We start from the raw sequence: 27,715 nt of genomic DNA, 5'->3' as shown, positions 1-27,715 counted from the left end.
TCATGAGACTGGTATACTTTCCTTGTAGGTTTGATGATGTAGCTTCCTCAGCTAACTAAATCCAAGCAAACAAAAGCAGGTAAGTGTATTTTGAATATGGTAAGTCATTCTTTAATCACCCCGCAGAAAACTAGTCGAGGAAAATAATAACAATCTGTACTTCCTAAATCCTAGATTCTAAAAATTTAAGCATCAATGATCATTGCTATATTACAATCTATCACTGAAATTAATACAAGATTATGCCACTCTCATCCCTGTCAACCATCAGAACTAATATCTAGTCACCACTCTTCTATATCTTCTGGCCGGTACGAGAAATTATTAACCTAAATTTATCTCCTATTTCTTGGTCTTGCCTCTCTTTGAAACTTGATTTTTCTTTCTTACTTTTTTTGGTGCTTGCATCTTTCCTCCCACAGCTTTACCTCTCTTCCGAGCAATTCCCTGAATCCAAACTTCCATCAAACAAGTATACGTGCAATGTGGTATAAATTTATTGAAACAAAAGCAGTGTAATTTGAATTTATTGAAGATGCTTTCCCAAGTAGTGGAGAAGGTCTGGAGATGTACCGATGTTTTCTCAGCTTTCCGTTTGGTTTTCCCATTATTTTTACTATTGGTTTGTTCTTCAACATCCTCATTTTGGTTATTTTGATGAGGAACGGCTTTAGGAATCTTGTCAGCCTCATCTTCTGAATCAAATGAGAAACCATCCAGTGTTCCTACTCAAAACAAAATGATGGAGGTGAAGGAAGTGTAATGTCTGGAAGACTGGAACTGGAGTTTTTTATTCAAAAAATTAAACAATTAAACATTAAAACGACAATGGAAAACCTAGGAAAAGTACCAAACCTTCAACCATAGTTTCAGCTTCATAAACGTTAGACTGTGGTTTAAGCTGAATGAAGTCATTCATGATGGCCTCTATCTGATCAAGAAATGTACAATTAGGGAAACAGTGCCAATGAGGAAGGGAAGAGTAGTCAGGCATACAAATTGTCTATTGACTACAAAAATACATCCACCTTAAGGAAAGATCTTAAGCAAACAATTAACACACCTTTGCCTCTGACTGACCAAAGCCAACCTGAACAAGAGAAAATCACAAAAATGTCACTGTTCAAGTATAAAATTTGAAAACTTGTTTATTATGTACATCATGATATAGATTTGTGGTTTACACAGAACATTTATACTAGCAAAGACTTTTGAGACCATGATGTCCACAGAATATTTCAGGTGGAGATTGATGACATACAATGCAAAATGTCCTCGAAGGAACTATTGTTGTTTTGTATATGGTTCCTGAAAAAGTAACCAAAATTAAACCAATCAGAAGAAGGCTGCTACATATAGAATAGGCAAAATATTATCTGGGTTGCTCAGAATAAGGACATAAAACCTGAGACATAGCACATGAAGATGAACAATATAAGCAGTTTAGGATGGGTGGCTTGGGCTATGCTGAGAAAAATTAGAGATATTCTGGGTGTTGGACAGGAATCAGGGGGAATCCACGTATAGCGGCTGCGGAGAATGATCCCTCATTGCATTATGTGGTGCTTGTGGCTAGAGAGGAACAAGAGGTGCTTTGAAGACATGGACCGTTCTTTGGAGGAGCTGAAGCGATTCTTCTACAATACTTTATTTTCTTGGACTTCAGCTATTATTTGTAATACAGACAATTTCATGACCTGCTTGTATCTCTCACTAGTACCTAGATGTAGTTAGGTTTCATGAGCTATTTGTATACTTCTGGTGTACTTTGTTACTATCGTTATTTCAATAAAATTTACTTTTACCTATAAAAAAAAAACAATATAAGCAGTTAAGAAATACACTGTAGTTTCTTCTAAATTTAGTGCAAAATGACGTCTTTGAGGTTTTATATTTTAATATGCAATAAATTATTTTAATAGAAAATGAACGTCAGAGAAGCTATATTATTGTTTGACTGTAAAAAGCAAGAGATTATTATAAACGCATATAACATAAGAAGAAGCACAACCATGGATCATATTGATCCAAGAGACCTGCACACTTGAACAAAACCCACCTTTTAAATCCAAATACATTTCCTGATTTCCTGGAGTATCTGAAATTATAATTCGCCCTACAGCACCCATATCACCACTCAAATCAATGGAATCCCCTTCACATTCAACAAGTGCCTGCAATAACGACAGAGCTTTGGGTTAATAATTCTGGTTTTTCCTTTTTTTTTTTTTTTGGTTTGGGGGGGAGGGGGAGGGGGGAGGGGGGGGGGTGGTGGGAGGAAGGCAGCACTAGTCAATAGAGAACAAAGAATACATGCACAGAGATATTTTGCGAGAAAAGCTGTAGACTAGTGGAGGGATAATAAGCCCCACACTCTTCGTCATACTTGCGGATCCACCTAGGCTTTTAGAAAGGCAACCAGCAATGCACCAAGCTACTGCTCAAGAGTATTATTGTCCTCTCACATTGGACAGTCAAACCTCAAGAGTATATTTTCTCCATTATATACAATATTAAGAAAAGTGACCACAGAGCATAATTAGATCAGTGATCGTTATTCATTATGAAACAGCACCTTATTATCTATCCCAGGACAAAACAGCCAAGCAAAGAAACAAGATGAGCACTGTCCTACCTTCGAGCGGTGGACTTTCTCAGAAAGCACCAAAGGCAAACTTGAGGAGGATACCTGGAAATTTTAAATTGCCAAAGCATTTCATTAAGCCAATGACTAAGATAGCCCATGAATTATAGCTACTAATCATATCTCTTACATTAGGTACGATATGCTTGTCAGAAGTTTCTTCACCTGCAACTTCCACATCACCACCATTTCCTATGCCATTGACAATACCACAAGCATCAAAACTTTGAAGAGAGTAGACATGAAGAGAGAGACAGACAGAGAGGCGGGTAGATGCAGAGACAGACATAAAGAGAGTCTCATCTTTGTGTCCCTAATACAAATTGATGTCTCTCCTCACACAATCTGTTAAAAAATGTATTACTTTATAGCTAAAATCAATCATGCCTGTGTACAAGCCCCCTGCATACCTTTTATTGCCATGTTCTCATTTATTTTTTGCTCTTTGGTTGGTTTGTGACCCTCAACTTTTAGCCGTTTCCTTGGAAATTTTTCTCTTGAAGCCTTCTTAGATGGAAACTCTCCATCACTGCAAACAAGTACAACATCATCACACTTATCTCCTCCTTGGAACTCTGAATTTTTTTTTTCAGAAGATTCTCCATGATTAATATTATCCTCTATTGCAGTGCTATTATCACGACCTGACTCAGAATCTGACGATAATGCCAAAACTGAATGACTTGGTTCCTGTACAATAACATATATTCTTGTCACAGCAAACAAAATGAAAGCAAGCTAGACATACATTTAAAAGAAACTTGTTAAGCTATAACACCATTTCTATTCTGATGCATGTAGAGGTCTACATAGTTTCAAAGTTTGAGTACTTTACTGTGGCCCCCTAAATTCCTAGGAGCTCTACCTATATATCAAAAGCGGAATGCATGGAATTTGCCTTCTGAAGCACTTCCTATTAGTAAAACAAACTGAGCAGTAGTTTAAGTATAGTCTACATAATCATACTTCAACTGCAAGTGGTGGTTTTCAGAAAGTATTATGATGTGATTTGCATGGACAAGAGATGTACTGTAGATTTTTGGAAGAACAACATAATGCGTCAAGATGAACTGCGGGAGAAAGACTAGTTAATTTATTCTTAATTATGATTCCCATTACTTGATCAATCAGATTTTGTCCAAACTACGATTATTATTTTCCTACCTAGGAAATCAGCACAAGGATCTTTAAATTCTTGGCTGCATTTTAGCCACAACAGGGAAAGAAAATTAGGATGGGATGTAACCAAATAGCATAATGTCATATGAAGATCCGACTGGCAATCATCAATAGTTTCTCCCAAGGGCATGTAGGCAAAGAAGAAAACGAACTTCTCACGATTGGCAAATGGGAAGAGAGATAAAAAAATTGGTGGAAATAATTCGATCGGTGACTGGTGGTCCCTGAAATTTTAACATCTCAGATTTAAATGAATAAGATCTCAGATACAAAAACAATTTGCAGCTATGTTAAGGGTGAGGTCCCGCACTCTCTCTTCTTTAGATACATGATCCCTTTCACAATGGTATGGACATGGGAAGTGAGATCTACCATTGACCGGATATTAGATGAGCGGCTGTACTATGATTATTCAGGAGGCATGGCTCCACATGCTACACACAAGAATGAATTGTTATGCAGCCAGTAAACTTTCTGCAGGCAGTATTTTTTAATATGTCAGTCCATCGTATTTGGTCTTAAATTTTGATTTTTTGCACGGGTTTGGACAGAGAATGGCCACGACTCCCTCACTCCCCATTCTACGGCCCCGAAATGCTCGAGATGATCCCGAGTCACAATCAAACAATTCGTTAAAGATATTTTTGACCTTTGCCTTCACATCCATGCACTTCAGCACACAAGTAATGTCTTCCAAAAACTTAAGTAAACTTCACCAAGCCTTTCACCTGATCAAATTGAGTTCAGCTCTATGGATCCTCGTCAACTAATTTCTCTCATAATTATAATAATTCAGGTGAGAGTGAACATGTTCTTTCTAGCACATGTCAAAAGGAAAATACTAAAAGATATCTTCTCTTACAAAGGAAAAAAGTAACCGAAGGTATGATCAAGTGGAACAACAAATGCCTTGTACATAAATGTACTATTATTGACATCAATATTTCACTTCCTTTTCATCAAATACCTAAACTTCAGCTATCTCTATTATAAATCATTAAAAATTTGAAAAGAAGAATGAAAGGGGATCGAGCTCAGCCAATTTGATGAGTGATGACCTTTGACCACGTAAAGAAAACTTGAGGAAGCTGAAAACCATTAAATATGAAAGGTAATTCGCCAAATCAAAGAAATGAAGCAATTTCAGGATAATGATTCTTACACAAGGCTCTATATGCTTCTCAAATGTTACTTCTTTCGCAACAATCCTGTCACTCCTGTCCCCTGCATCATTATCAGAATACATTATGGAACAGGGAATACATTCTAGGTATAAATGAATCATAAAATACAAAGCAAAAAGGCTGTTAACATCACTGACAAAAGCTTAAAGTATAAGCATTATAAGCTGATAATCTTCTTTTGCCAGATTATCAAAGATTGTGAATCATCCCTTTAAAGCTACTAAGTTTTAATCTAACATTCTAGAGGAAGGGAAAATTGTCATCCAAAACCACCACCATACCTTCTTTCCTCTTTTTGTAGACTTTATTTTTCATTTGTTTTGGTGATTGATCTTCTACTTTCAGCCTTTTTTTTGGAGACTTTGCTTTTGATGGCTTATTGGATAGAGACCCTGCACCATTTTGACCAATAATTGTAGCTTGCTTCTTGTGTTCCTCTGCAATTTTAGCTGATTTATTTGGAGATGGCTCTTCAAGATCATCTCTGTCCTCCCTTGAAGGGCTACCTTTCAGCGAAGACTCAGAATCTGATGATAACGTCAGTGTTGAATGAGTTGGTGCCTGGTCAGCAAAGTATGATTCTTTCAGTTGGCACTGACATGTGGAAAAAACACTGACAACCTGGTTTAACTGGTCTAATCATTATCAAGGGTTGCCTATGAAGTGGAACAAAACCAAACAATTTGATGATTACAACCTAAAGATTTAGCAAGCTCTTTTGTGGGGTGGGATGGGGGAAGAGAATAAATTTCATCTTGTGAGTTGGCAAAGGGTGAGCAGTCCAATTGTGTTGGGAAGCTTGGGGGTGTGAAATTTGAACATTTTTAGTAAAGCTTTATTAGAAAAGTGGTTGTGGAGATATCAATTGAAAAGGGATTCGTTGTGGAGAGAGGTTGTTGATCGGAAGTATGGAAGTGATTGGGGGGGTTGGCGTTCCAAGGAGGGTAGGGGGACTTATGGTGTGAACCTTTGGAAATTTATTAGAAAGAGGTAGAACATTTTTTTAAAAACATTTCAAGTTCGAGGTTGGAGAGGGCGCAAGAATACGTTTCTGGTTTGATGAATGATATGGTGAGAGAGCTATTCATACTGTTTTTCTGGATGTCTTCAGCTTGGTTGGAAATCAGCAGGCTGCTGTCTCTGAGGTGTTGTGTCGTGCTAATGGGACCGTGCATTGGAATGTGATTTTTAATAGAAATGCACAGGATTGGGAAATTGATGAGATAGTAGGTTTTTTCAGCTTTTTGTATTCCCTGAAAATAGGAGGACATGGGAGAGATCGAATGCAGTGGAAACATATGGGGAGCAAATAGTTCTCTGTTAAATCATTTTATAAGGTGTTGATAGATCAACAACATATCTCGTTTCCTTGGAAGAGTATTTGGAGGGTTTCTGTGCCGTCTATAGTTGCTTTTTTTACTTGGACAGCTACTCTAGGGAAGATTTTGACAATTGATAATTTAAGGAAACATGGGATGATTGTAATAGAGTAGTGTTTCATGTGTAAGAAAAATGGAGAATCGATTGCTCATCTACTTCTGCATTGTGAGGTGGCTAGGGAGTTATGGGTTGGCATTTTTAGTAGAGTTGGGTTGAGTTGGGTTATGCCAAAGAGCGTGGTGGAGCTTCTAGCATATTGGAATAGGCATCACAATAGTTCTCAACTGGTAGCAGCGTGGAGGATGATTGCTTTGTGCTTAATGTGGTGTTTATGGATGGAAATGAATGAGAGATGCTTCTGAGAGATGCTTCAACAACGAGTGAGTTGTGGAGGAAATATGCGATTTTTTTGTGTCTTCTTTGGTTCAGTGGTTTTCTGCTATTGTACTAAAGCGAGGGAATGTTCATGAGTTTTTGTTTTGTTTTCAGCTTTCTAGAATGCAATTAGGTGTCTCTTTTGTATACTTCTTGTGTACCTGGGCTTCGCCTAGTTTCTTATTTATAAAAAAAAAAAAAGATTTGGCAAGCCTAAGAGCAACTGTGAATACACTTGGATTTCATACAAATAATCGGGGATAAAAATGAGGTACAATATAATTATAGAAAGATCTTGGCATATCAGATCTGAAGCCGAAAATTTGTTCAAGAGCTACCCATCAAAACAGGTACTACCCGACAAGTACATTTACAAAAATACCTTGCACCAATAAGTTTTTAAAGGTGGCTCTTACATATATTTCTTGTATCATCATATCATGGCCGATGAACTTACGAGTTTGGCGTCAAGCATGACACTTTCAAACAGAAAAACATTTTGATCATGATACTTGCCTCTTCATTGGCACTTTCAATGCATCAGTAGACATGATTTGTTCCAAAGAAAAAAGGTTTCCATGTTTCTGAACTGCATAGTATATATATACAAATTGATTGAAGCTCAATGCTCAACATCCACAGCTACAAATTTAGAATGTATTTGTTTTTGTGAATTAATTGTTCGAATTTACCATTGACAAGTTCCTCAATGGCAATGAATCCAGGACAAACGGTGACAAGTTCACTAAAAATATATTTTTCCAATACCTGGAACGAACGCAACCAATCCGGAGATGCCTCCCTCGAACTGCTCATCTTTCAGCCCTTTACGTCAAACCACCACCAATTACTCCGGCCTGGTCTCCGTGCCTGCTTCAAAATGATACAATTGGACCAAAACAAAACCAAATAAAGCAAAAAACAATCATAAACACAAAAATTGTAACTACTTGTTAATATATCACACCAACACTTTGTAAGTTCGATTCCAGGTTATTGATATGACAAACACACACAATAAGGAAGCAGCAGTCAACGGCCAAACATTTTGAGAATGCAACTAATTTCGATGCGAAACCTAATAAATCCCTAATCTTCCCGGAGACGAGAAACTTTTTGCGTTCGATCGAAATAAGGAGAGTAATGATAAACAACAAATGGAGTAATTTTGCAGTGAGGAAAAGAAGAAGGGTACCGAAAACGCAGGAGATAGTTGTGCTGTGTGCAACCGTTAGAGAGTGAGAGAGAGATCCTTGCCTTACTGTCTGTGAGCTGCAGCAGAGTTGCTGTTACTCAGCTTGTTTAGGCAGGAAGAAATGGAAGTGGAGAGGGAAGGAAATTATTAGTACAGCAAAATCAGAATTTTACAGCCCTCGCACTTTAAAAAATAAAATAAAGTTCTTTTTATAATTATAACTACCATTCATAATTTTTTATACCATGAATTAAAACGTTTCAATATATCTTAGTAAATTTATTAAATATCTTATTAAAATTTTAAAAAATAAATAATTTTCATTTAGACTTTTATAAAGAAGATAATATTATAATTGTTTGATCATGGTGATTGCAAAAGTAGTAAATTTATTAAATATCTTATTGATTTTTAAAAAATAAATATTTTTTTTTAACAAATCATTTAAATTTTTATAAAGAAGATATATTATAATGAAAAATTATAGATGCAACCGCCTGATATAACCGGCGTGCAACCGGCTTATCCATGCCGTTCGTTTCATTTTTTTACGTCATCTTCCTCTCCATTCCGTTCCCCCCCCCCCCCCCTCTCTCTTTCTCTCTCTCGAAATTTCATTTCTCCTTCCCTCCATCTCCATCTTCGTCTCCGTCAGATGTTTCCCTCTCGCTCGAAGACACTAATCATTCCTTTACTAAACTCTGGAGATGAGTCTTTTGCTCGAACGGAAGCACAAATACCATGACGCCTTGCCTCTGTCGGATGCTTAAATACTATGGCCCATTGTTCTGAAATCACTCCAGGCCCTCAAGTTTGCCAGGGAACTCGACCGCTTCACAAGTTTGTTCTTTTTTATTTTTTAATCTAAAATTTTGGGGGCCGCCCATTGTTTGGTTGTTGAGAAATTGTTTTGGAGAAATAGAGAAATTTTTTAATCTAACGAATTGATTTAGTTAATTTATTGATTTTCCTCTCATTTTTGTTTTACGCAAGCGTTCCTTAGTACTCCTCATGGACGGTAACAACGCCACGCTCACTGTTCCGCATCACAAGCTTCTTCTTCATCGTGCTAAACACTCACAATTCACACAACAAAGAAAAAAAAGTATTAGAGTGTGGGCTGGAGAGTTTTGGAGAATTTGAGTTTGGGTTCTAGAACCAGTTCACTCACTTTCTTGTATTTCAAAAACATCTAAACACTCAATTATGACCAAAACTAACAATCCGAATACCTCGTCAATATCACAAAACATCAAAACTAACCAAAAAGAATCCAGTACTTCAATAAAAGTTAAGATATTGATTCTTAAAAGAACAGAGACTCAACTATCTCAGTACCTCCTAGGAGCACCACCTGCAGCACGACTAAACACCTGTGTAGGAACAACAGGTTGTAGCTCGGCTTCAACAAGCCTAGGAATATCAGACATACCAAGAGCAGCAAGCATATCAAGGGTCTCCTTATCAACCTTAATTTCATCAGTCTTAATAGCAGACTCATCTGGAACAAAGTCCATACGACGCTCCCGCTCTTCTTCTTGTAGCTTTAGTGAAATGCCACGCACTGGACCCTTATGAAACCACTTCATCAGGTGGGTAGAGAAGCCAGCAATCTTATTGCGGAACCTCTTTGAGGGGATGATGGCGACCTCCTCCAAGATCTTCTTGTTGGTGTGGAAGTCCAAGGTCGTCCGAGATTAGTACCTCTCAATCACCTGGCGTGAAGACTTCTTCACAATCTTGGTTCAAACATGAGAAGTTCGATTAAATTACTGTTCTCGGGGAGGGCGAGGAAGCAGCACGAGGATACTCGACGAGGCACTACTTGGCCGCCAAGGAGAGGTGATGCATTTTCTTGTATTTGGAGTCTTAGAAACTTGCTATTGGCTTGGTTGTATCAAGGAAGAAATGATGTAAATGCAGAAGAGCAGCTGCGATGGGGGGTTAAGAATGCATGCAAAGTGTTTTATAAATTGTTGGAGAGAAAATTAGCTGGTTTGGCCATGGAAGACTCGAGAACACTTTCTCTTCTTGTTTCTTTTGTCTGTTTTTTTTTTATATTATATTTAAATCATCTGATGTCATCCGATTACATCGCGGTTTCTCACCGCGGTTGTACGTAACAATTCTGTTTATGGATTAATAAATTTTAAATATATTCTTTTTAATAAATATATTAGTAATACTAATATATATTAGTATATTAATTAGTATATTATCATTAACATATAATAATAGTACTATATCAATAGTATTGTTATATACTAATAGTATTAGTGTATTACTAATATTTAGATATATATATATTAACAAATATATAAATATAAGAGATTAGAGATTTAATATATATTAAAAATCGAAAAACCGCACATAATCAGTAAAATCGAAAGTATCGGTTTAAGAAAGTAACTGGTGCGATATCGGTTCTTGAAAATGTAAAATCGATATATATCGATTCGGTTCTAAAATTTGTCTAAAACCGGACCAAATCGAATCAGTTATACCCAGTGATTGCAATCTCAACTACCATTCATTATTCAATTCATAATTTCTTTTTTTATATTATCAATTATTAATTTTGAAAATTACCTCAAATTATTAAAAAGTTACACTATATCTTATTAAATTTATTAAAATATATTATTGAAATTTTTAAAAAATAAATGATAATCATTAAGTTTTTATAAAGAATATATAATATTTTTCTTATCTTTGGAGGTGAAATTTTTATGAGAAAACGTGAAATTTTCATATATATAGACGAAGCCCTACTGTTACGGTATATGCTTTATCCACAACAGAGAGAGAGTCTGCAGAGAGCAGCGGCACCAAAAGCAGCTGAACCAAATTATATGTACGATAATACGAGGAAGAAAGAAAGAAAAATCACCCTACAATGGAGCAAGGAAAGCAGGGTGTGATGGCGGTGAAGCTGATTCCCCAGCAGAACCCAATAGAGCAGATACAGGCGCGCTTCAAGGAGTTGGAGACTGGCTTCAAGGCTTGGTTGTCGAAGCAGTCTCTGCCAGTGGAGGTGGCTATGGTCACCCTCACCAGCTCCGCTCAGGGCGCTGCCATAGGTGCTCTCATGGGCACTCTTACCAACGACAAGTCTTCCCCTCTCCCAACTCCTCCTCCCCAGGCCAATCCCCAAGCCATGGCCTCTTTCCAGCAAGCCCAGGTTCGCTTTGCTCTTCTTCCATTTCCTCTGTTACCCTTATCATTATTTCGCTTTCTCATATAAATTTAGTTTTTTTTTAGATGTGTAAAATATTGCTATTGACCTGGTAGATTAGGGTAAAATTAAAGGACACCGAACGATTATAGTTTAAATAGTTGGTGTGTATTGAAAATCTTGGATTTCTTTTTTGTCGTTGGGGTTAGATGGTTTTGGCCATGTTATGAACTGTGGTTTTTGCTATGATACTGAGAGTTAAAAGCTTAACTAAATTAGCATCCAACAGTTCTAGGGCTTTTGGATCAATGATTGGGTCTTTAACAATTGATTATTAGAACCAGGTTATCACGTCACGAGTTCAAGTCACAGAAAAGACGACCTATAGATTGGATTAAAATGCCTTGGTACTATGTATGGGTATGGTGTTAAGTTATTGAATACTGATAGATGAGTGAAGCCATCAAAAGGGAAAGGGCTACTACTAGGTTAGTGTCGATAGAGTGGGCCGTCGTGGACATCGGATTTAGAAGTGTGGTGGAATGTTATGATCCTGAGAGTTAAAAACTTAACTAAATTAGTATCCAATAGTTGTAGGGCTTTTGGATCAATGGTTGGGTCTTTAACAATTTTGTACACGAATAACAAGTTTCTAGTTACTTGTAAGACATAAAATTTAATTATTCATTGGCATTGATATGGGTTCCTCTATTATATTGGAAACCATTTACTTTGATTAAAGGCTCTAGCTGGGGGTCCATTGGCACAAGCTCGCAACTTTGCTGTGATAACAGGTGTCAATGCCGGCATATCCTGTCTCATGAAGCGACTGCGGGGAAAGGAGGATGTCCAGTCTAGGTGAGCTTTAGTTACTGCTTCCTTCTTCTCCTGTTTCTTTCTGCTGTATTTTTGGGAGATGCTAATTGCAATTGCGTGGGATTTGGGCTTTTGTGGACGTGTTAACATGCTCAATCTGGAACGCTGCATTGAAGTAATTAAGGATTCCTTAAGCAGCCAATGTGGAATAGTTCATTGTATTTTCCTGGGAAAATTTATAATTGTTGGTATTCCTTTTGCTGCAGAAATGTCCTGATCTCATTATGCTTTGCAAATCTAAATATCCCATATTTTGGCCATCGGGGCATGAGGGAAAGATGTTACATTTGAACTTTGCGGGGGAATGAAGGGGAAGAGCCCCCCATTGTCCCCCAGTTATTTAGTGTAGATCTCAATGTCCTACAAAAATTTGCTTTAAAAACTCCAAAGAAAAGTCTGTACATCCATCCTTGGTTATGATGATTGAATTGCTTATTTTATTCATATAAAATATTTATAAAATGAGTTCTTGTATCAGATAAATCAATAAATATATTAGAATATCTCAACAAATAGAAGTACAATGAAACTTATTAATAGGAAAAAAGAATAGAAGTACAATGAAGAAATAACGACTTTCAGATCAGAAGCTGTTCAAAGGGGCTAATATGAGGCATACCTATCCTCCTTTAATATAACTCATCTGTGGATATCTTTTTTCTGATGATTTTAGGGGTCTTGTTAATGGCAGCAGCTACGTGTTTTTTTTTTTCTTTCCAAAAAGTTGTTATATTGAAAAGAAAATTGAGCCTTTGCACTATTTGATATTACCTGTTACCAGAATTCATTATTCTAGACAGGAGTAGATTGCTTTAGGAGATTTTGGAAATGGCAACGAGCTTTAAACTCTCTCTCTCTCTCTCTCAAAACTGTTGGCTATCATACACCATCCTAGTATGTAATATGGTGTTGGCAAGCCCTTCATCTAGCATGCAATTCCATGTAGCATGCATTTTCCAAATAGAATTTTGTCTCTCCTTTTAATTTTGATGACGATGCAATCATGGAAACCAATATTTTTAAAAACTACGTTGCAATTTATTTTAGAATTAATGCAATGGGATACTCGCTAGTTTTAATGTATAGCTGGCAGCAAATCTGATTGTGGGTCTCTATTAATAACTTTTAGGGACATCAATACGCATGTACTATAACATTATATTTTTATTTTGAAAAATCAAGTTGTGGTCATCTTGTTTTATGAGTTCCGAGGGAGATTGAGGAGTCTGCTTATTTGAAATTGACATGAGAATATCTTAAATGTATATTGGAAGGCAAGCTGGGATAGTGATAAGGATCATTCTTGCTATTAAACTGTGGTGTGTGTATCAGAAAGAGGAAGTAGGAATGGCTGTTTTTTTCATGGAGATTGCTTTGGGGTCATAGACTTGACCTGGTTTTTATTTCTTGTTAATTTGGGGGTCATCGGTCAACATAGTATTTTAGTTATGTGCTATCCTACTTTTTGCTTCATGTACTTCCTTACAAATAGAGTTTTTCTTTGCAGCATGGTGGCAGCGTTTGGTTCTGGAGCCATGTTTTCATTAGTGAGTGGTATGGGTGCCCCAAATCAGCCAGCAAATGCAATTACTTCTGGCCTTTTTTTTGCTCTTGTTCAAGGAGGGCTTTTCAAGGTGCGCATTAAGGATTGAATTTATCATTTCAAAAGACGTTCAAGCTCCACAGGATGCTTATATTCTGGTCCTTAACTCTCAATAACTGCTATGAAAGTCATAAATACATGGGTTTCGCCTATTTCATTCATACCAATAAAATTTAAATCTTATCTATAAAAAAAGAATGAAAGTTATAAATATTGTGCACTCTACATACACAACACAGCAACGAGTTTTACCTGTCATTCACCGATTAAAACAAAACAAGTTCTACATGTCATTCATCAATGAATTCCTTCAGGCTCCCTGATTTCAATCTATTTTGTTGACATGACAATGATTTGCAAAACTTAAGAATATTTAATTCTCAATATGGATGGATGTGAATGGTTTGAATCAAAACATGGTCTCACGAGTTGATGTATAGAATAATGGTTGACAATGGGGCAACACCACAGCTTTGATTTTTCATCTGTATATATGTAAAATCCTAATATGTTACTGTTTTCTATTGGTGCTTACTTATAATGCTGAGCACTTACCTTTCGGTTATGCAGTTAGGGGAAAAGTTCTCTAAACCACCACCAGCTGAAGATGTTTTCTATGATAAAACAAGATCCATGTTGTATAAGCTTGGCCTCCAGGATTACGAGAAGAATTTCAGAAAAGGCTTGTTGACAGACAGCACATTGCCTCTGCTCACTGACAGGCAAGTAGCTTCATATATCCAAACACACTTTGTACGCTTCTTCTGGATGATGATATCTTAGCCTTGTATTTAAGTTGTAATCGCCCTCACTTGCCATGACATGTTTCAGTGCGCTCAGAGACGTGCGAATCCCTCCTGGACCAAGGCTTCTTATTCTCGATCACGTTCAGAGGTCTGGCTCAGGATATATGTATCTTAATAGTTCCCTTGAATTTATGAATTCATCTCACCTTCAATTATATATTCAACTTCAGGGACCCGGAGATCAAAGATAGACAAGGAAATGTTCGTTGACGTCTGTTGTCAATCTAGTTTGCTGCCAACTATTGTTTAACATTTATAACATTTATACATTGCAAAAGGTAGGAAGGAGTCTTATCCTTATGTGAGAGAGGATGACAATTTTTGTGGTCTAACATATTAAATTTGCTTTGAGTAGTTTTTTGTGCTTTGAATATGATTAAAAAAAAAAAATACTGTTTTTTAGCTTGAATGTGGTATTCTGGGTAATATATACTGATTAGTATTTTTTATAACTAAGCATGATTACCATCTAAGCCAGATTGCTTTAGGTGATGTTTGGATGTAAGAAGTTTTCATGAATGGTGTAAAAGTGCTTGTGAAGAGTTGTAAGATCTTTTTTAGAGGATGTTTTGATAGAGTTTTTGAAAAATGGGAGACCCATTAAAAGTATGTTTAGATGTGGCCAAAGACTCTGGCCGCCACCACCACAGGGGGCCCAGATTGTGGTGATCTGAAAACTCTAGCCCTGGCACAATCTGAGCCACTTGTGGTGGGAGTGGCCTGATCTGGTTTTTTTGAGTAATATTTAAGTTTTTTTTTAATATTATTTGCTTTTGAAAATTTTCAGGGGTTTTAGATTGTAGATGTCTGTATGGGAATAAAAATATCTTTGAGTCGAAAACCATCTCTGAATTTAGAGACATGGCCTTAATGTAGTTGTCAACATGCCAATATTTGAGTCAAAAGTATTAACAGGAAAATGGGGAAGAGAGTTGAATAGAAGAAGGATAATGATATGGAATTGGTTTAGACTGCCTTGTTCAGATTAAGTCTGTATCAAGTGGATGTAGTTTGTACCAATATTGGTGGGATTTCGAAGGGCTTAAGGCGAGGGAGCCGATTGGTGGTTTGAAGTGCAAGTTGGGAACTAGAAGTGAGTTGAGGTGGAAGATAAACATTCTGGGTTATGAGTTGGTGCCTACTTCACCTGAGAACTAAGTATGCTTCTTCTGAGTCTGGCTTTCTAATCTCCTCAAATAGTAGCTATAAAATCCATTTAGGTCAGATGGTCTCTGTTGAATATTGTGCAGATTGATTTAGGATTTTTTTTTTTTAATAAAGTTCGGCTTTCATTAATAAAGATCCAAGTATAAGATCAAGTGGCATAAACAGGGATACAAATTTAAAAACTGATTTAGGTAGTTTTTGTTGAACATTCTTCTGTATACAAAAGTTATCTGTTGAACTGATTGAATCTGTTCTGTCTGTGAGAATACTTTCAACCCAGCAGCGAAGTAATTCATTGCTATATTCTAGTGTAAGAACCTCCAAGAGTTAGACAAGAAAAATGATAATATTAAAACTATTTTACGATTATATTTCACATAAATGGTAGTTTTGAAATTGAAATGATCTTTAATAAATTTACACACTTAGATTAGTTTTTGGCATTTGCATTCGGACCGCTTTTTCAGTCCGATTCAGAATTTAGAAAATCGGGTTCATCTAGGTAGGTATCTAGATTTCGTACCTACCCTTATCCGAATGTGTGTACGATTATATAATACGGATTTCGAATTAATAATCAATATTCGTAATTGGATTTCTTTTTAAAAAAATACATTATAGGTACTAAGTTTTCTTTGGTTTTTTTCTCTCTCTTGTACTTAGCAATATCATATTTTGAGAAAGAGAGAATAGTTCATAGGCGTAAGTCTTTATCAATTCAAAAAATATTTTAATCACAACAAAATTCACAAAAGAAAATTAATATCGTTAATTTAATAAACTTTGAGGAATTTCCTCCCATCTTAATTAGAGAAAATTCTTTCTTTTTTTTCTTTTTTAAAAAAAAAAAAAAAGAAAGAAAGAGTTGAGATAAGATAAATTGAAATGGTTTGTTAATAGTAGTAAGATTGTTGAGTTGAGATGAGATGAGATGGTTTTATGTGTATTTGGATTACAGGTTAGATGAGATGGTTTTAACTTTTTTTGGTATTTGAGAGTTGTGGGTCTCACCAATGATTGTATAGTATTTTAATAATTTTAATATTATTTATTTAATAGATAATTGGTAAATAATAAAAATATATAACCAAAATATGGTAACACCACACAATTAATATAAAATAATTTTACAAATTTATTATAATTATTTTTTCTTTGCATATTCGTATTGTAAAATGGGGGCAGCCTTATGTAATTTGTTACTATTTTTCTTTGCATTAATAAATTATTCTTGGCATTAAAATTTTATTCTTTACAATGATATATTTTTCTTTGCATTAATAAATTATTGTTTACATTAAAATTTTATCAATCCAATGAAGCCATAATTATAAAATATCGAAAATGTCTATTATAAGAAATACACATAATCATTATGTATTATAAATTAAATAACTTTGTTCGTTATTGGCTTTCCAATCCCATTAAAATAAATATGTCAATATTAACAATTAATATGATTGCTTAGGAAAAAAATGGATAGCCTGATCTTTGCATTACATCAACGAAAATATAATTGCCAAATTGTTATAATTTAATTTTATAAAGAACACCCTTACGCCGAGAATAAAAATATATACAAAGCAATAGAAAGGCAATAATATTCAATGACCATGTTCTGGCCACATAGCAATGACAATGTCATCCCTAACTGTAGCCATAGCTTGGGTTGATTCGACGCTCATGTCAGGATGATGTGGTTCTGCAGTGTTAGCAACTGCACGACCATTTGGATCGAGCCTTTTGGTTGTCCATTCCGAGAACAACCAGTCATCCGGAGTCGCAGTTCAAATAAAATTATGTAATGTATAACAGGCTCTTATCAAGTTCCCCTGCCGCCCAACTGAATATGCAGGAATGTATCTTAATATTTTAAAACAAGATTTCAATACGTCAAACGTGCATTCGATTATATTACGAATGCATGAATGACGATGACTGAAATAATCCTTATAGCCTTGAAATCTCCGTTCACTATGCCGGTCACTTATATATATCCTTATGGCATATATATTTATGCCATAGAAACCTATGGTACCAGAATGATGTAGAAATGATTCAGGAAGCGTGAGGGGTAGATTTTACATTATTTAGCAAGTTTCAATTTTTTTTTTAATATTAAATTGCACTTCTGATGATATTTGCTGATATGGTTTTTGACGGAAGTTTGTTATCTTTGGTTTGTGATGAATGAGAAGGCATAAAGTGTCAGAGCTACTTGAGGTTGAAATTCCCTATCCCTTTACTGAACACTTTAACTGCTTGAGCGAAAGCAAATGGTCTTGGTGAAAGCCATGTGTACTTGAAGGAACTTCGATAAAGTGCTTATGAAGGAACTTCGATAAAGTGCTTATGCTTTGAACAAAGATGCATTGGGGAGATACTTGATGTAGTTCTGAAGATAGTGAGGTTCAGTTTTTCGTTGACTACTGATTAGTTGCATGGTAGCAATAAGAACAAACATGTATATGTGTTAAATTCATCTCAATTAAGTAGCATTCCTAGGTAGAGAATATGAGAAAGATCAGAAGGGTTAGAAAAAGCTGGGTTGAAAATTAAAGGCTCTTTCAAGATGCGTGGAAAAGGTAATAAATGAAAGCTAAGGCCATCGAAAGCAGAGGCCACTAACAGTCTGTTTGACAATGTGCCTGGATGGAGTATCTTCTTTGTTTATAACCCTCACTTTAGCTGCAGATTATAACAACCTGTGCAACAGAAAAGTAGACCTACGTAGCTAGCAAGCTGACCAACATGATCCCTCATTTCTCAGTTTCATTGCAGGACATTTTCCTTTTCCATGGTGATTAAATGGAAAATCATAAGCACTGATCATCCTTTAGGCAGAGAACATATTTTACAACTACCACTGCTATTATATTATAATAATGAGTGAAACTGTCATCGTTCTATATGTTTCTCTCTTTTCAGTTTCTCTTCAGAGGTGCTTGAGGGAAACAATGTACAGGCACCTCAATATTCCGCCCATGGTTTTGGTATATGATCTATAAAGAGTACAAGCTAAGTGTCCTACATTTCAAATAATAGTAATTTAATCCATAAACAAAACTTTTAGGAACATATGTAGCTTGCTTTCTTGCAGATCACATGTTTAGTTAATACCTGTGAAGAGTAGAATATAGTGACCTTAAAGAGAGCGAATCCAAGTGCTAAAACTGAGAAAATCTCCAATCTGCCTAATGGTAATACCAGCATCCACCATTTATCAATTGCCAATCTCATCCATGATAAAATAACTTTAACAAAAACCTAAAAAACAGATTCTACAAAACCACTTTCATAAATTCTATTTGAAGATACATTTTACAAACTTTGTAAATTCAAAATACTATCCATAGGGACCTATCTGTCTACAATACACAGAGTTGTGGCTCATATCAAACTATATCAAGATCAAAGCATATCCAACATCAAAGCATATGTCATCAAAGCAGCACGAACTGATGGACCATAATAGCGCTGTCCTACAAGTTAGGATTGGATTTCAAAGAAAGTCCACTCTTACTACATCTCTTTACCAAATTCCGAGCCTCTTCAAAGTGGCCTAGCTGAACCAGAGTTTCCATAATTAATTTACATGTATAAGAATCGGGAACACAACCATTTACATCCATCGAGTGAAACATCTCCATAGCTTCAATTAGTCTCCCACATTGGCAGAGTGCCTTGATCAAAGCACTGTATGTAAAATTGTCAGGATGCAAACCTAGTTTTAACATGGTAATGAAAAGGTTCTCCGCTTTCTCAACCTTATTCAGCCTGCAAAAACTTTGAATAAGAGCATTGAATGAGAAAGTATCGGGGCTTATTCCGTTGGCTTGCATCTTTTTCAAAAGATTTATTGATCTACCAACATCCCCAATGACACATAAAGAGTGGATCAATATATTATATGTGACAGCATTTGGCGTGACACCCCACTCAACCATTTCAATGAAACACTCAAAAGCATCACCAATCTGGTGTACTCGACAAAGGCCATCTATTATTGAACTAAATGTGAAGATATCAGGCTTAAATCCATGTTCTAAAAGCATCACCAGCAGTTTCCGCACCTTATCTAGCTCTCCATCCTTGCAATGTCCGCTAATAAGGGTATTGTAAGTGACAAGGTTAGGAGCATTTCCCATATGCTGCATGTCTCTGAAAGTCTCAGATGCCCTGTCCATCTTATTGGCTTTACACAAGCAATCAATCACCATATTATAGCAAAAAACATCAGATACAAGTCCATCCTTGAACATTTGATCCAAAAAAATATTCCCTTCCTTGCTTCTTCCCGTCCTGTATGCAGCTTCAATTAGTGCAAGATACGTACTAAACCCTGGCTTCATGCCTCGCCCTATGAAACTACTAAATAGCTCACATGTCTCATTCAAATCTAATCCCTTTATCAGACAAGTCATTACAATATTAAAGATTGAACTGTCAGGAAAATAACCTTTTGCCCCACAATTTCTTAAAAAAATAGCAGCCTCTCTCGCCATAGATTTATTCGAGAGGCAATGCAGTATAGTATTATAAGCTGATTTAGACAAGACAGGCTCCCTCTCCACAAATCTTGATAGCAACTCAAAAGCCTTACTAGGAGCTACACAACGAAAAACCCCATGAACGAGTGACCTAATAGTAGCCACACTTGGATACACATTCCTACCTATCATCATCTCTAAAAGTCTAAAGGCTCCATCAACTCTATTAGCATTACAAAACCCATCAATCAATATTGTATACGTGAACACATTCGGTGAATATCCCAAGGCCTCCATCTGCTTGACCAAACGAAGTGCCTCATCCAACACTCCAATCTTGCAAACACCATGAATTAGGATATTATAAGTGAACCTATCAGGATTGCAATTATCAGCAGTCATTTGTTGGAATTTCAGATATGCCAAGTCAAGCGAATTGGCTTTCACCAATGCATCTATAACCGCATTATACAACCTCGTGGTTGGACTAAGACCCAAAAAGGATATTTGGGCAAAAACTTCCGCACAATAATTTGCCAACCCCAATCTCCCCCAACTGCCGATCAGTACACAAAGCAGGTCTTCTGTAACCCGGCAACCAGAATTCCTAATGTCCTGAAGCAACTCAACAGACAAAACAACTGGACCTTTCCGAGAAAGGGTGTTAGATAAGACACCTCGAATCGATTGATTCTTTTCAAATAATGGGTCGATATTCGAAACCCAGATATAAAATTTCAAAGGGTGTAATGGGTTTTCTTGATTTTGCAAGACACTCGCTACAAACTGAGCAGTCAAAATGATTCTCCTCGCCTTGACCTCGTGGTTTAGCAATAGAAACCAGTCCTTCCGCGACAGAATTTGAGAGATGTACTGGTGGTCAATTTTTCTAATAGTATCTTGGCGTTTCTTAGCTGGAATGGGGTTCTTAGTGATGGAAACTGAGTTGGGATTTCTGAACTGAGAGTTTAGAGGAGAAGGGTTACCTGTTGAAAGAGCTTCAAAGTTGTTCGAGCGTCCTTGATCAGTAAATTCCTTGGATTCGGCCTTTGATGGGGTATCCCTCGGAAGCTTCTTCTTATTGCAAGCTTCTTCAGGTAGGTTTCTGAGTGCAGGTGAAGCCCTGGAAGCTAAGGAAGACGACCCTCTCAGTCTCATGTCACTCGCCTGACAAGCCGCCAAATGCAGTCTAGTTTGCTTATAAATTCGAGAAGTGCTACGGAGAAGCCCACTTAAGTGCCACACACCGCGCACCGACTGACGTGTATTAAAAAACCAAAACACAAAAAACAGAGAGAGTTCTCTTGGGGTCAGCAGTTTTCCTCCCTCAATAGCACACTTAGCATTTTGCCCACAAACCCAGCAATGAACTTCGTGGAAGGTAATCGCCTAATCACCTCTCTCTCTCTCTCCTCCCGACCTGCGCAACACCAAATCACAGACCAAAAAAAATGGTCATCACAGACAAAAAATTTCATTATCTCATCACTGTTTCGAAGCTACAAAAGATCTCAATAATATTCTCATTTCACTATTCTTCATCGCGATCTCATCACAGTTATCACAGACCAAAAATCGAAGCTACAAAAAATCACAAAGACGATTTCATCAATGGGCAAAAAAATCGCAAACCAACGTATCATCCTAACTGTCCAGAAATGTTGAAGGGCAAAAAGGGAGGGCAAAAAGCGTAACCTCTTGCCAAGGAAAAAGTGTAACCCGCGATTCCTGCGTCGAACGGCTGCTGGAGATGGGAGAAAGGATCTGAAACCGTCGTGGGCACTTCTACTGGAAAAAGAAGATGGGAGAAAGGGGAATGTAATCCGTCGTGGGTGAGCAGCAAAGGAGAGGAAGCTTGTGTTTTAAATGGGGGTAAAATAGATATTTCGCAATGCTGATTTGGATGATCTTATTTTTTTGAGTAATATTTCACAATTCACAATTTTTTTAGATTGCAGATGTCTGTCTGTATGGGAAGAAAAATATCTTTGGGTCGAAAACCATCTCTGAATTAAGGATTTCCTTAAGCAGCCAATGTGGAATAATAGTTCATTGTATTTTCCTGGGAAAATTTATAATTGTTGGTATTCCTTTTGCTGCAGAAATGTCGTGATCTGATCATTATGCTTTGCAGATCTAAATATCCCATATTTTGGCCATCGGGGCGTGAGGGAAAGATGTTACATTTGAGCTTTGAGGGGGGAATGAAGGGGAAGAGCCCCCCATGCATTGTCCCCCATATCTTGTTTTATGAGTTCCGAGGGAGATTGAGGAGTCTGCTTATTTGAAATTGATATTAGAAGGCAAGCTGGGATAGTGATAAGGATCATTCTTGCTATTAAACTTTGGTGTGTATCAGAAAGAGGAAGTAGGAATGGCTATTTTTTTCATGGAGATTGCTTTGGGGTCATAGACTTGACCTAGTTTTTTATTTCTTGTTAATTTGGGTGTCATCGGTCTACATAGTATTATAGTTATGTGCTCTCCTCCTTTTTGCTTCATGTACTTCCTTACAAATAGAGTTTTTCTTTGCAGCATGGTGGCAGCGTTTGGTTCTGGAGCCACGTTTTCATTAGTGAGTGGTATGGGTGGCCCCAAATCAGCCAGCAAATGCAATTACGTCCGGCCTCTTTTTTGCTCTTGTTCAAGGTGGGCTTTTCAAGGTGCGCATTAAGGATTGAATTTATCATTTCAAAAGACGTTCAAGCTCCACAGGATGCTTATATTCTGGTCCTTAACTCTCAATAACTGCTATGAAAGTCATAAATACATGAGCTTCGCCTATTTCATTCGTATCAATAAAATTTACATCTTATCTATATAAAAAGAAAATGGAAGTTATAAATATTGTGCACTCTACATACACAACACGGCAACGAGTTTTACATGTCATTCATCAATGAGTTTCCTCAGGCTCCCTAATTTCAATCTATTTTGTTGACATGACAATGATTTGCAAAACTTAAGAATATTTAATTCTCAATATGGATGGATGTGTATGGTTTGATCAAAACATGGTCTCACGAGTTGATGTATAGAATAATGGTTGACAATGGGGCAACACGACAGCTTTGATTTTCCATCTGTATATATGTAATATCCTAATATGTTACTGTTTTCTACTGGTGCTTACTTATATATGCTGAGCACTTACCTTTCGGTTATGCAGTTAGGGGAAAAGTTCTCTAAACCACCAGCTGAAGATGTTTTCTATGATAAAACAAGATCCATGTTGTATAAGCTTGGCCTCCAGGATTACGAGAAGAATTTCAGAAAAGGCTTGTTGACAGACAGCACATTGCCTCTGCTCACTGACAGGTAAGTAGCTTCATATATCCTAACACACTTTTTACGCTTCTTCTGGATGATGATATCTTAGCCTTGTATTTAAGTTGTAATCCCCCTCACTTGCCATGGCATGTTTCAGTGCGCTCTGAGACGGGCGAATCCCTCCTGGACCAAGGCTTCTTATTCTCGATCACGTTCAGAGGTCTGGCTCAGGATACATTTATCTTAATAGTTCCCCTTGAATTTATGAATTCATCTCACCTTTAATTATATATTCAACTTCAGGGACCCGGAGGTCAAAGATAGACAAGGAAATGTTTGTTGACGTCTGTTGTCAATCTAGTTTGCTGCCAACTATTGTTTAACATTTATAACATTTATACATTGCAAAAGATATGAAGGAGTCTTTTATCCTTATGTGACAGAAGATGACAATTTTTGTGGTCTAACATATTAAATTTACTTTTGAGTAGTTTTTTGTGCTTTGAATTGGATAAAAAAAAAATACTGTTTATTAGCTTGAATGTGGTATTCTGGGTAATATATACTGATTAGTATTTTTTATAGCTAAGCATGATTACCATCTAAGCCAGATTGCTTTAGGTGATGTTTGGATGTAAGAAATTTTCATGAACAGTGTAAAAGTGCTTGTGAATAGTTGTAAGATCTTTTTTAGAGGATGTTTTGATAGATTTTTTAAAAAATGGGAGACCCATTAAAAGTATGTTTAGATGTGGCCAAAGACTCTGGCCACCACCACGGGGGGGCCAGATCAGGCAGCCTGTGGTGATCTGAAAACTCTAGCCCTGGCACAATCTGAGCCACTTGTGGTGGGAGTGGCCTGATCTGGTTTTTTGAGTAATATTTAAGTTTTTTTTATATTATTTGCTTTTGAAAATTTTCAGGGGTTTTAGATTGTAGATGTCTGTATGGGAATAAAAATATCTTCGAGTCGAAAACCATCTCTGAATTTAGAGCATGGCCTTAATGTAGTTGTCAGACATGCCAATATTTGAGTCTAAGAGTACTAACAGGAAAATGGGGAAGAGAGTTGAATAGACGAAGGATAATGATATGGAATTGGTTTAGACTGCCTTGTTCAGATTAAGTCTGTATCAAGTGGATGTAGTTTGTATCAATATTGGTGGGGTTTCAAAGGGCTTAAGGCGAGGGAGCCGATTGGTGGTTTGAAGTGCAAGTTGGGAACTAGAAGTGAGTTGAGGTGGAAGATAAACATTCTGGGTTATGAGTTGGTGCCTACTTCACCTGAGAACTAAGTATGCTTCTTCTGAGTCTGACTTTCTAATCTCCTTAAATAGTAGCTATAAAATCCATTCAGGTCAGATGGTCTCTGTTGAACATTGTGCTGATTGATTTAGGTTTTTTTTTCTTTTTTTTTTGATAAAGTTTGGCTTTCATTAATAAAGATCCAAGTATAAGATCAAGTGGCATAAACAGGGATACAAATTTAAAAACTGATTTAGGTAGTTTTTGTTGAACATTCTTCTGTATACAAAAGTTATCTGTTGAACTGATTGAATCTGTTGTGTCTGTAAGAATACTTTTTATAACCAAGCAGCGAAGTAATTCATTGCTATAGTCTAGGGTAAGAACCTCCAAGAGTTAGTTCTCTATCGATTCTGATAGAGAATATGAATGCAGATACGCAAGCCTTAACCCACCGTTTGGATGTTAAGAATATCTCAGATCATTTATGAATAGTAATAAAATAATTTATAATTTGTAAATAATAATGAAATAGTTTGAGAAAGTCTCAGAACGGATTTGTTTCCAAACACATTCGAGTCATATTTATTGGATGAGTTCTTTTATTATTCAGTAGTCAAACACCACACACATGTTGATGTTAATCTTTATTTTTTTATATTTTTTTTCTCAACAAATATGTAATGTAAAGTTGGTGAGTAGAATTTTTCTTATAGGACTAGTAACTCAACAATCTGCTTAAAAACTATATAGAGAAAGGCTTTCATTAGTCAAATGTCACGACCATTCTAGGAGACAACTCCTATAACCCTACTTGATTCATTCACTGTACTTTTTTTATTTTAAAAAAGTAATAATAATAAAATGAAAAATATAAATATGTGTATTTAAACAGTATGATAGTACGAAAATAATAAGTAATATTTTTTTAAATAAATAAATAACTAATAAACTTCACATAAAATGAAAAATTGAAAATTAAATAAAATATTATTTTTTAATATTATTATTATTTTAAAATTTAAAAAATTAAATTATTTATTATATTTTATATAAAAATTATAATAATAAAATGAGATAAAATAGATTGAGATTAATTCAAATGGATATTATTAAAGATAATAAAAAATAATAATCAAGCTTCGTAGTATTCTACTTTTGGTGTGAAAGTGGTGTGAAAGTGACACGATATGTCGATTGACACGATATGCCGATAGTTTGGGCCCAGTTTTTTTTTTTTTTAATTTATTTTTGTTGACTTATAGCGATTTTATAATATGAATCTCAAAATATTAAATATGATAAGTTTTGCATATTTTATCTATTTATTTTTAAATAGATAAAAATAAGCTTACTATTTTTTACTTCTTATTTATTATTTTTTTATTTTACTTAATAATTAAAAAAATAGTTATTAATAAAACTGTATATTTTTTAAAAAAATTTTAATAATTAAAAATGTTAAAAAATATTTAAAATAATAATAAAAAATGTAAACATAGTACAAAGTAGTTAAAGGATGATAAGAGGTTTGGAAACCAACTTTTCTAGTGTCACTCAAATTGACAAACTCTATTGACAGTTCATTTATTTCTTCTTTTTTTTTTTCTTTATATACTTTTTTAATTATCATAAATATTTAAAAAAAGTAAAAAAAAAATTACAACTTCATTAAAAAAACACTTCTTTAATCTTTAAGTAAAAAAAAAAATCAGACACAATTTCGAAATATATTTTCGGTGAGTTTAGTAGTTTAGTATTTTCGAAATTGATAATAGTCACGTTTAATGGACTTTTAACATTAAAGATAAAATATATTATATATTTTATTTAATTCTTTGAATTATAAAAAGTTAAATTAAATTACAAAATTGTACGTAAATATTCGTTTGCAGTTAGCCTATTTTGCTCATGTAACTAAAATAGCACAAACCCTAGAAATCCCCCTTCTTTTATGATGTGACAGACACTCTTCCAAGAAAATTGAAAATCCAAATTAATCCAGAAAATAATACAAAATATAATAATATTAACAGAGAAGGATGATATATTTTATAAATATAAAAGAGATTATAAAAAATAAATTTATAAATATGATTTGATGTGATATATTAAATTATAAATTTATTTTATAAATTTATTTTTTAATATCATATTAATTTATAAATATTATTTTATAATCTTTTTGTGTAGTAGTCGTTTCCGTTAAGATCATTATCCACAGCCAAGCTTATCCCCATTCTTAAACGAAACAAAGAAATATCCGAAATTAAGGTTAAAGAAAACCAACACTACAAGAAATTACAGAAAAAACATATATAATCGAGGAATCAGGAGGAGGTCCTTCCTGTATGGTACAAGAATTTTTTCAAATATGGATCTAATTTTCCGAGCACAACGAAGAAATACAGAAAGATGGATGGGCGCCGCGCCGATGCTAACAAGCGGAGGCGGACTGGAGGGTGGCACGGGAGAGCTGATTGACGAGGGAGAGTAGACGAGCGTTGTACTCACGGGCCTGGTGGACGGACTCCGCCTCGAGCTCACCGAGCTGCGAGCAGAGCCTCTCCTCCGCCTCCTCGGCGACTCTGAGCCTCTCCCAGGCCTTTTGTAACTCCCTCCTCATCTGCTCCTCCCTCTCCTGGCTCTTCCTCAGCTCCCTCTCCAGCTCCTCGTTCCTCTTCCTCAGCTTCGCCTCCTCCTCTTCGCTCTTCATCCGACCCGTAATGCCCACCATTTCTCTTTCTCTTGCCGGAAATTCTATACGAAGGAAAGAATGAACGAACACTCCTACTTTTGGGTTGATGGAGCGCCTATATTTATAGACCGAAACCAGCGTGTCCAGGTTCAATGTATCTGGTCGTTCTGTTCGATTTAATTGCTATCAGTTTCCGCCTGTGTGTCATTTCATTACTCCTATTTTTTATTTATTTTTAATTAGTTGTGGCATTGTCCCCTTTGGTCAAAATTTTACGACTAATGTTTAAGCGCAGCATCTTTATAATGTAAATATCACGTAAAAATAAACAAATAAATAAATAAATATGTCACACGCGATCAAACCAATTATTTTTGTATGATTGATATACGAATTATCATACTTTATTACCATTTATAGACAAATGA

The 27,715-nt window shown here is 35.8% G+C and overlaps 4 protein-coding genes and 1 long non-coding RNA gene across 8 annotated transcripts; 2 read left to right on the top strand and 3 right to left on the bottom strand.

Moving 5' to 3' along the window:
- Positions 1–78: 78 nt before the first annotated feature.
- On the bottom strand, positions 79–8,131 carry LOC121256904 (DNA-binding protein BIN4). 2 transcript variants are annotated; one of them, XM_041157697.1, is made up of 13 exons: positions 7,958–8,131; positions 7,531–7,635; positions 5,289–5,568; positions 4,986–5,047; positions 3,055–3,334; positions 2,775–2,836; positions 2,636–2,689; positions 2,060–2,174; positions 1,262–1,308; positions 1,064–1,090; positions 856–931; positions 574–725; positions 79–447 (listed from the first exon to the last, which is right to left on the bottom strand). In XM_041157697.1, exons 2-13 carry the CDS (start codon positions 7,576–7,578, stop codon positions 343–345), a joined length of 1,308 nt encoding a protein of 435 aa, XP_041013631.1. In that variant the 5' UTR covers positions 7,579–7,635; positions 7,958–8,131; the 3' UTR covers positions 79–342. The 2 variants fall into 2 exon arrangements, with proteins under 2 accessions (XP_041013631.1, XP_041013630.1); XM_041157696.1 differs by having other exon boundaries at positions 7,531–7,632.
- Positions 8,132–10,705: 2,574 nt separating this feature from the next.
- LOC121257797 (chloroplastic import inner membrane translocase subunit HP30-2-like) lies at positions 10,706–23,928 on the top strand. 3 transcript variants are annotated; one of them, XM_041159031.1, is made up of 6 exons: positions 10,706–11,138; positions 11,875–11,990; positions 13,516–13,642; positions 14,182–14,333; positions 14,443–14,505; positions 14,588–14,826. In XM_041159031.1, the coding sequence occupies exons 1-6, from the start codon at positions 10,854–10,856 to the stop codon at positions 14,625–14,627; spliced, it is 783 nt and encodes a 260-aa protein (XP_041014965.1). In that variant the 5' UTR covers positions 10,706–10,853; the 3' UTR covers positions 14,628–14,826. The 3 variants fall into 3 exon arrangements, 2 of the variants coding, with proteins under 2 accessions (XP_041014965.1, XP_041014966.1); XR_005939285.1 differs by lacking the exons at positions 14,182–14,333; positions 14,443–14,505; positions 14,588–14,826 and adding exons at positions 23,244–23,392; positions 23,502–23,564; positions 23,648–23,928 and having other exon boundaries at positions 10,733–11,138; XM_041159032.1 differs by lacking the exons at positions 14,182–14,333; positions 14,443–14,505; positions 14,588–14,826 and adding exons at positions 23,244–23,392; positions 23,502–23,928 and having other exon boundaries at positions 10,733–11,138.
- On the bottom strand, positions 18,824–21,316 carry LOC121257796 (putative pentatricopeptide repeat-containing protein At3g16890, mitochondrial). Its single transcript, XM_041159030.1, has one exon. It carries the CDS (start codon positions 21,230–21,232, stop codon positions 19,067–19,069), a length of 2,166 nt encoding a protein of 721 aa, XP_041014964.1. The 5' UTR covers positions 21,233–21,316; the 3' UTR covers positions 18,824–19,066.
- LOC121257798 lies at positions 21,350–21,789 on the top strand. The gene is made up of 2 exons (XR_005939286.1): positions 21,350–21,455; positions 21,633–21,789. It is a non-coding gene; the product is annotated as an uncharacterized LOC121257798 (long non-coding RNA).
- Positions 23,929–26,890: 2,962 nt separating the features above from the next.
- LOC121258289 (protein RESPONSE TO LOW SULFUR 2-like) lies at positions 26,891–27,403 on the bottom strand. Its single transcript, XM_041159756.1, has one exon. The coding sequence runs from the start codon at positions 27,324–27,326 to the stop codon at positions 27,027–27,029; it is 300 nt and encodes a 99-aa protein (XP_041015690.1). The 5' UTR covers positions 27,327–27,403; the 3' UTR covers positions 26,891–27,026.
- Between the last annotated feature and the right edge of the window lie 312 nt (positions 27,404–27,715).

Source organism: Juglans microcarpa x Juglans regia, chromosome 3S (genome assembly GCF_004785595.1).
Source record: "Juglans microcarpa x Juglans regia isolate MS1-56 chromosome 3S, Jm3101_v1.0, whole genome shotgun sequence".
Classification (NCBI taxonomy): domain Eukaryota; kingdom Viridiplantae; phylum Streptophyta; class Magnoliopsida; order Fagales; family Juglandaceae; genus Juglans; species Juglans microcarpa x Juglans regia.
This window is presented reverse-complemented; position numbering and strand designations above follow the sequence as displayed.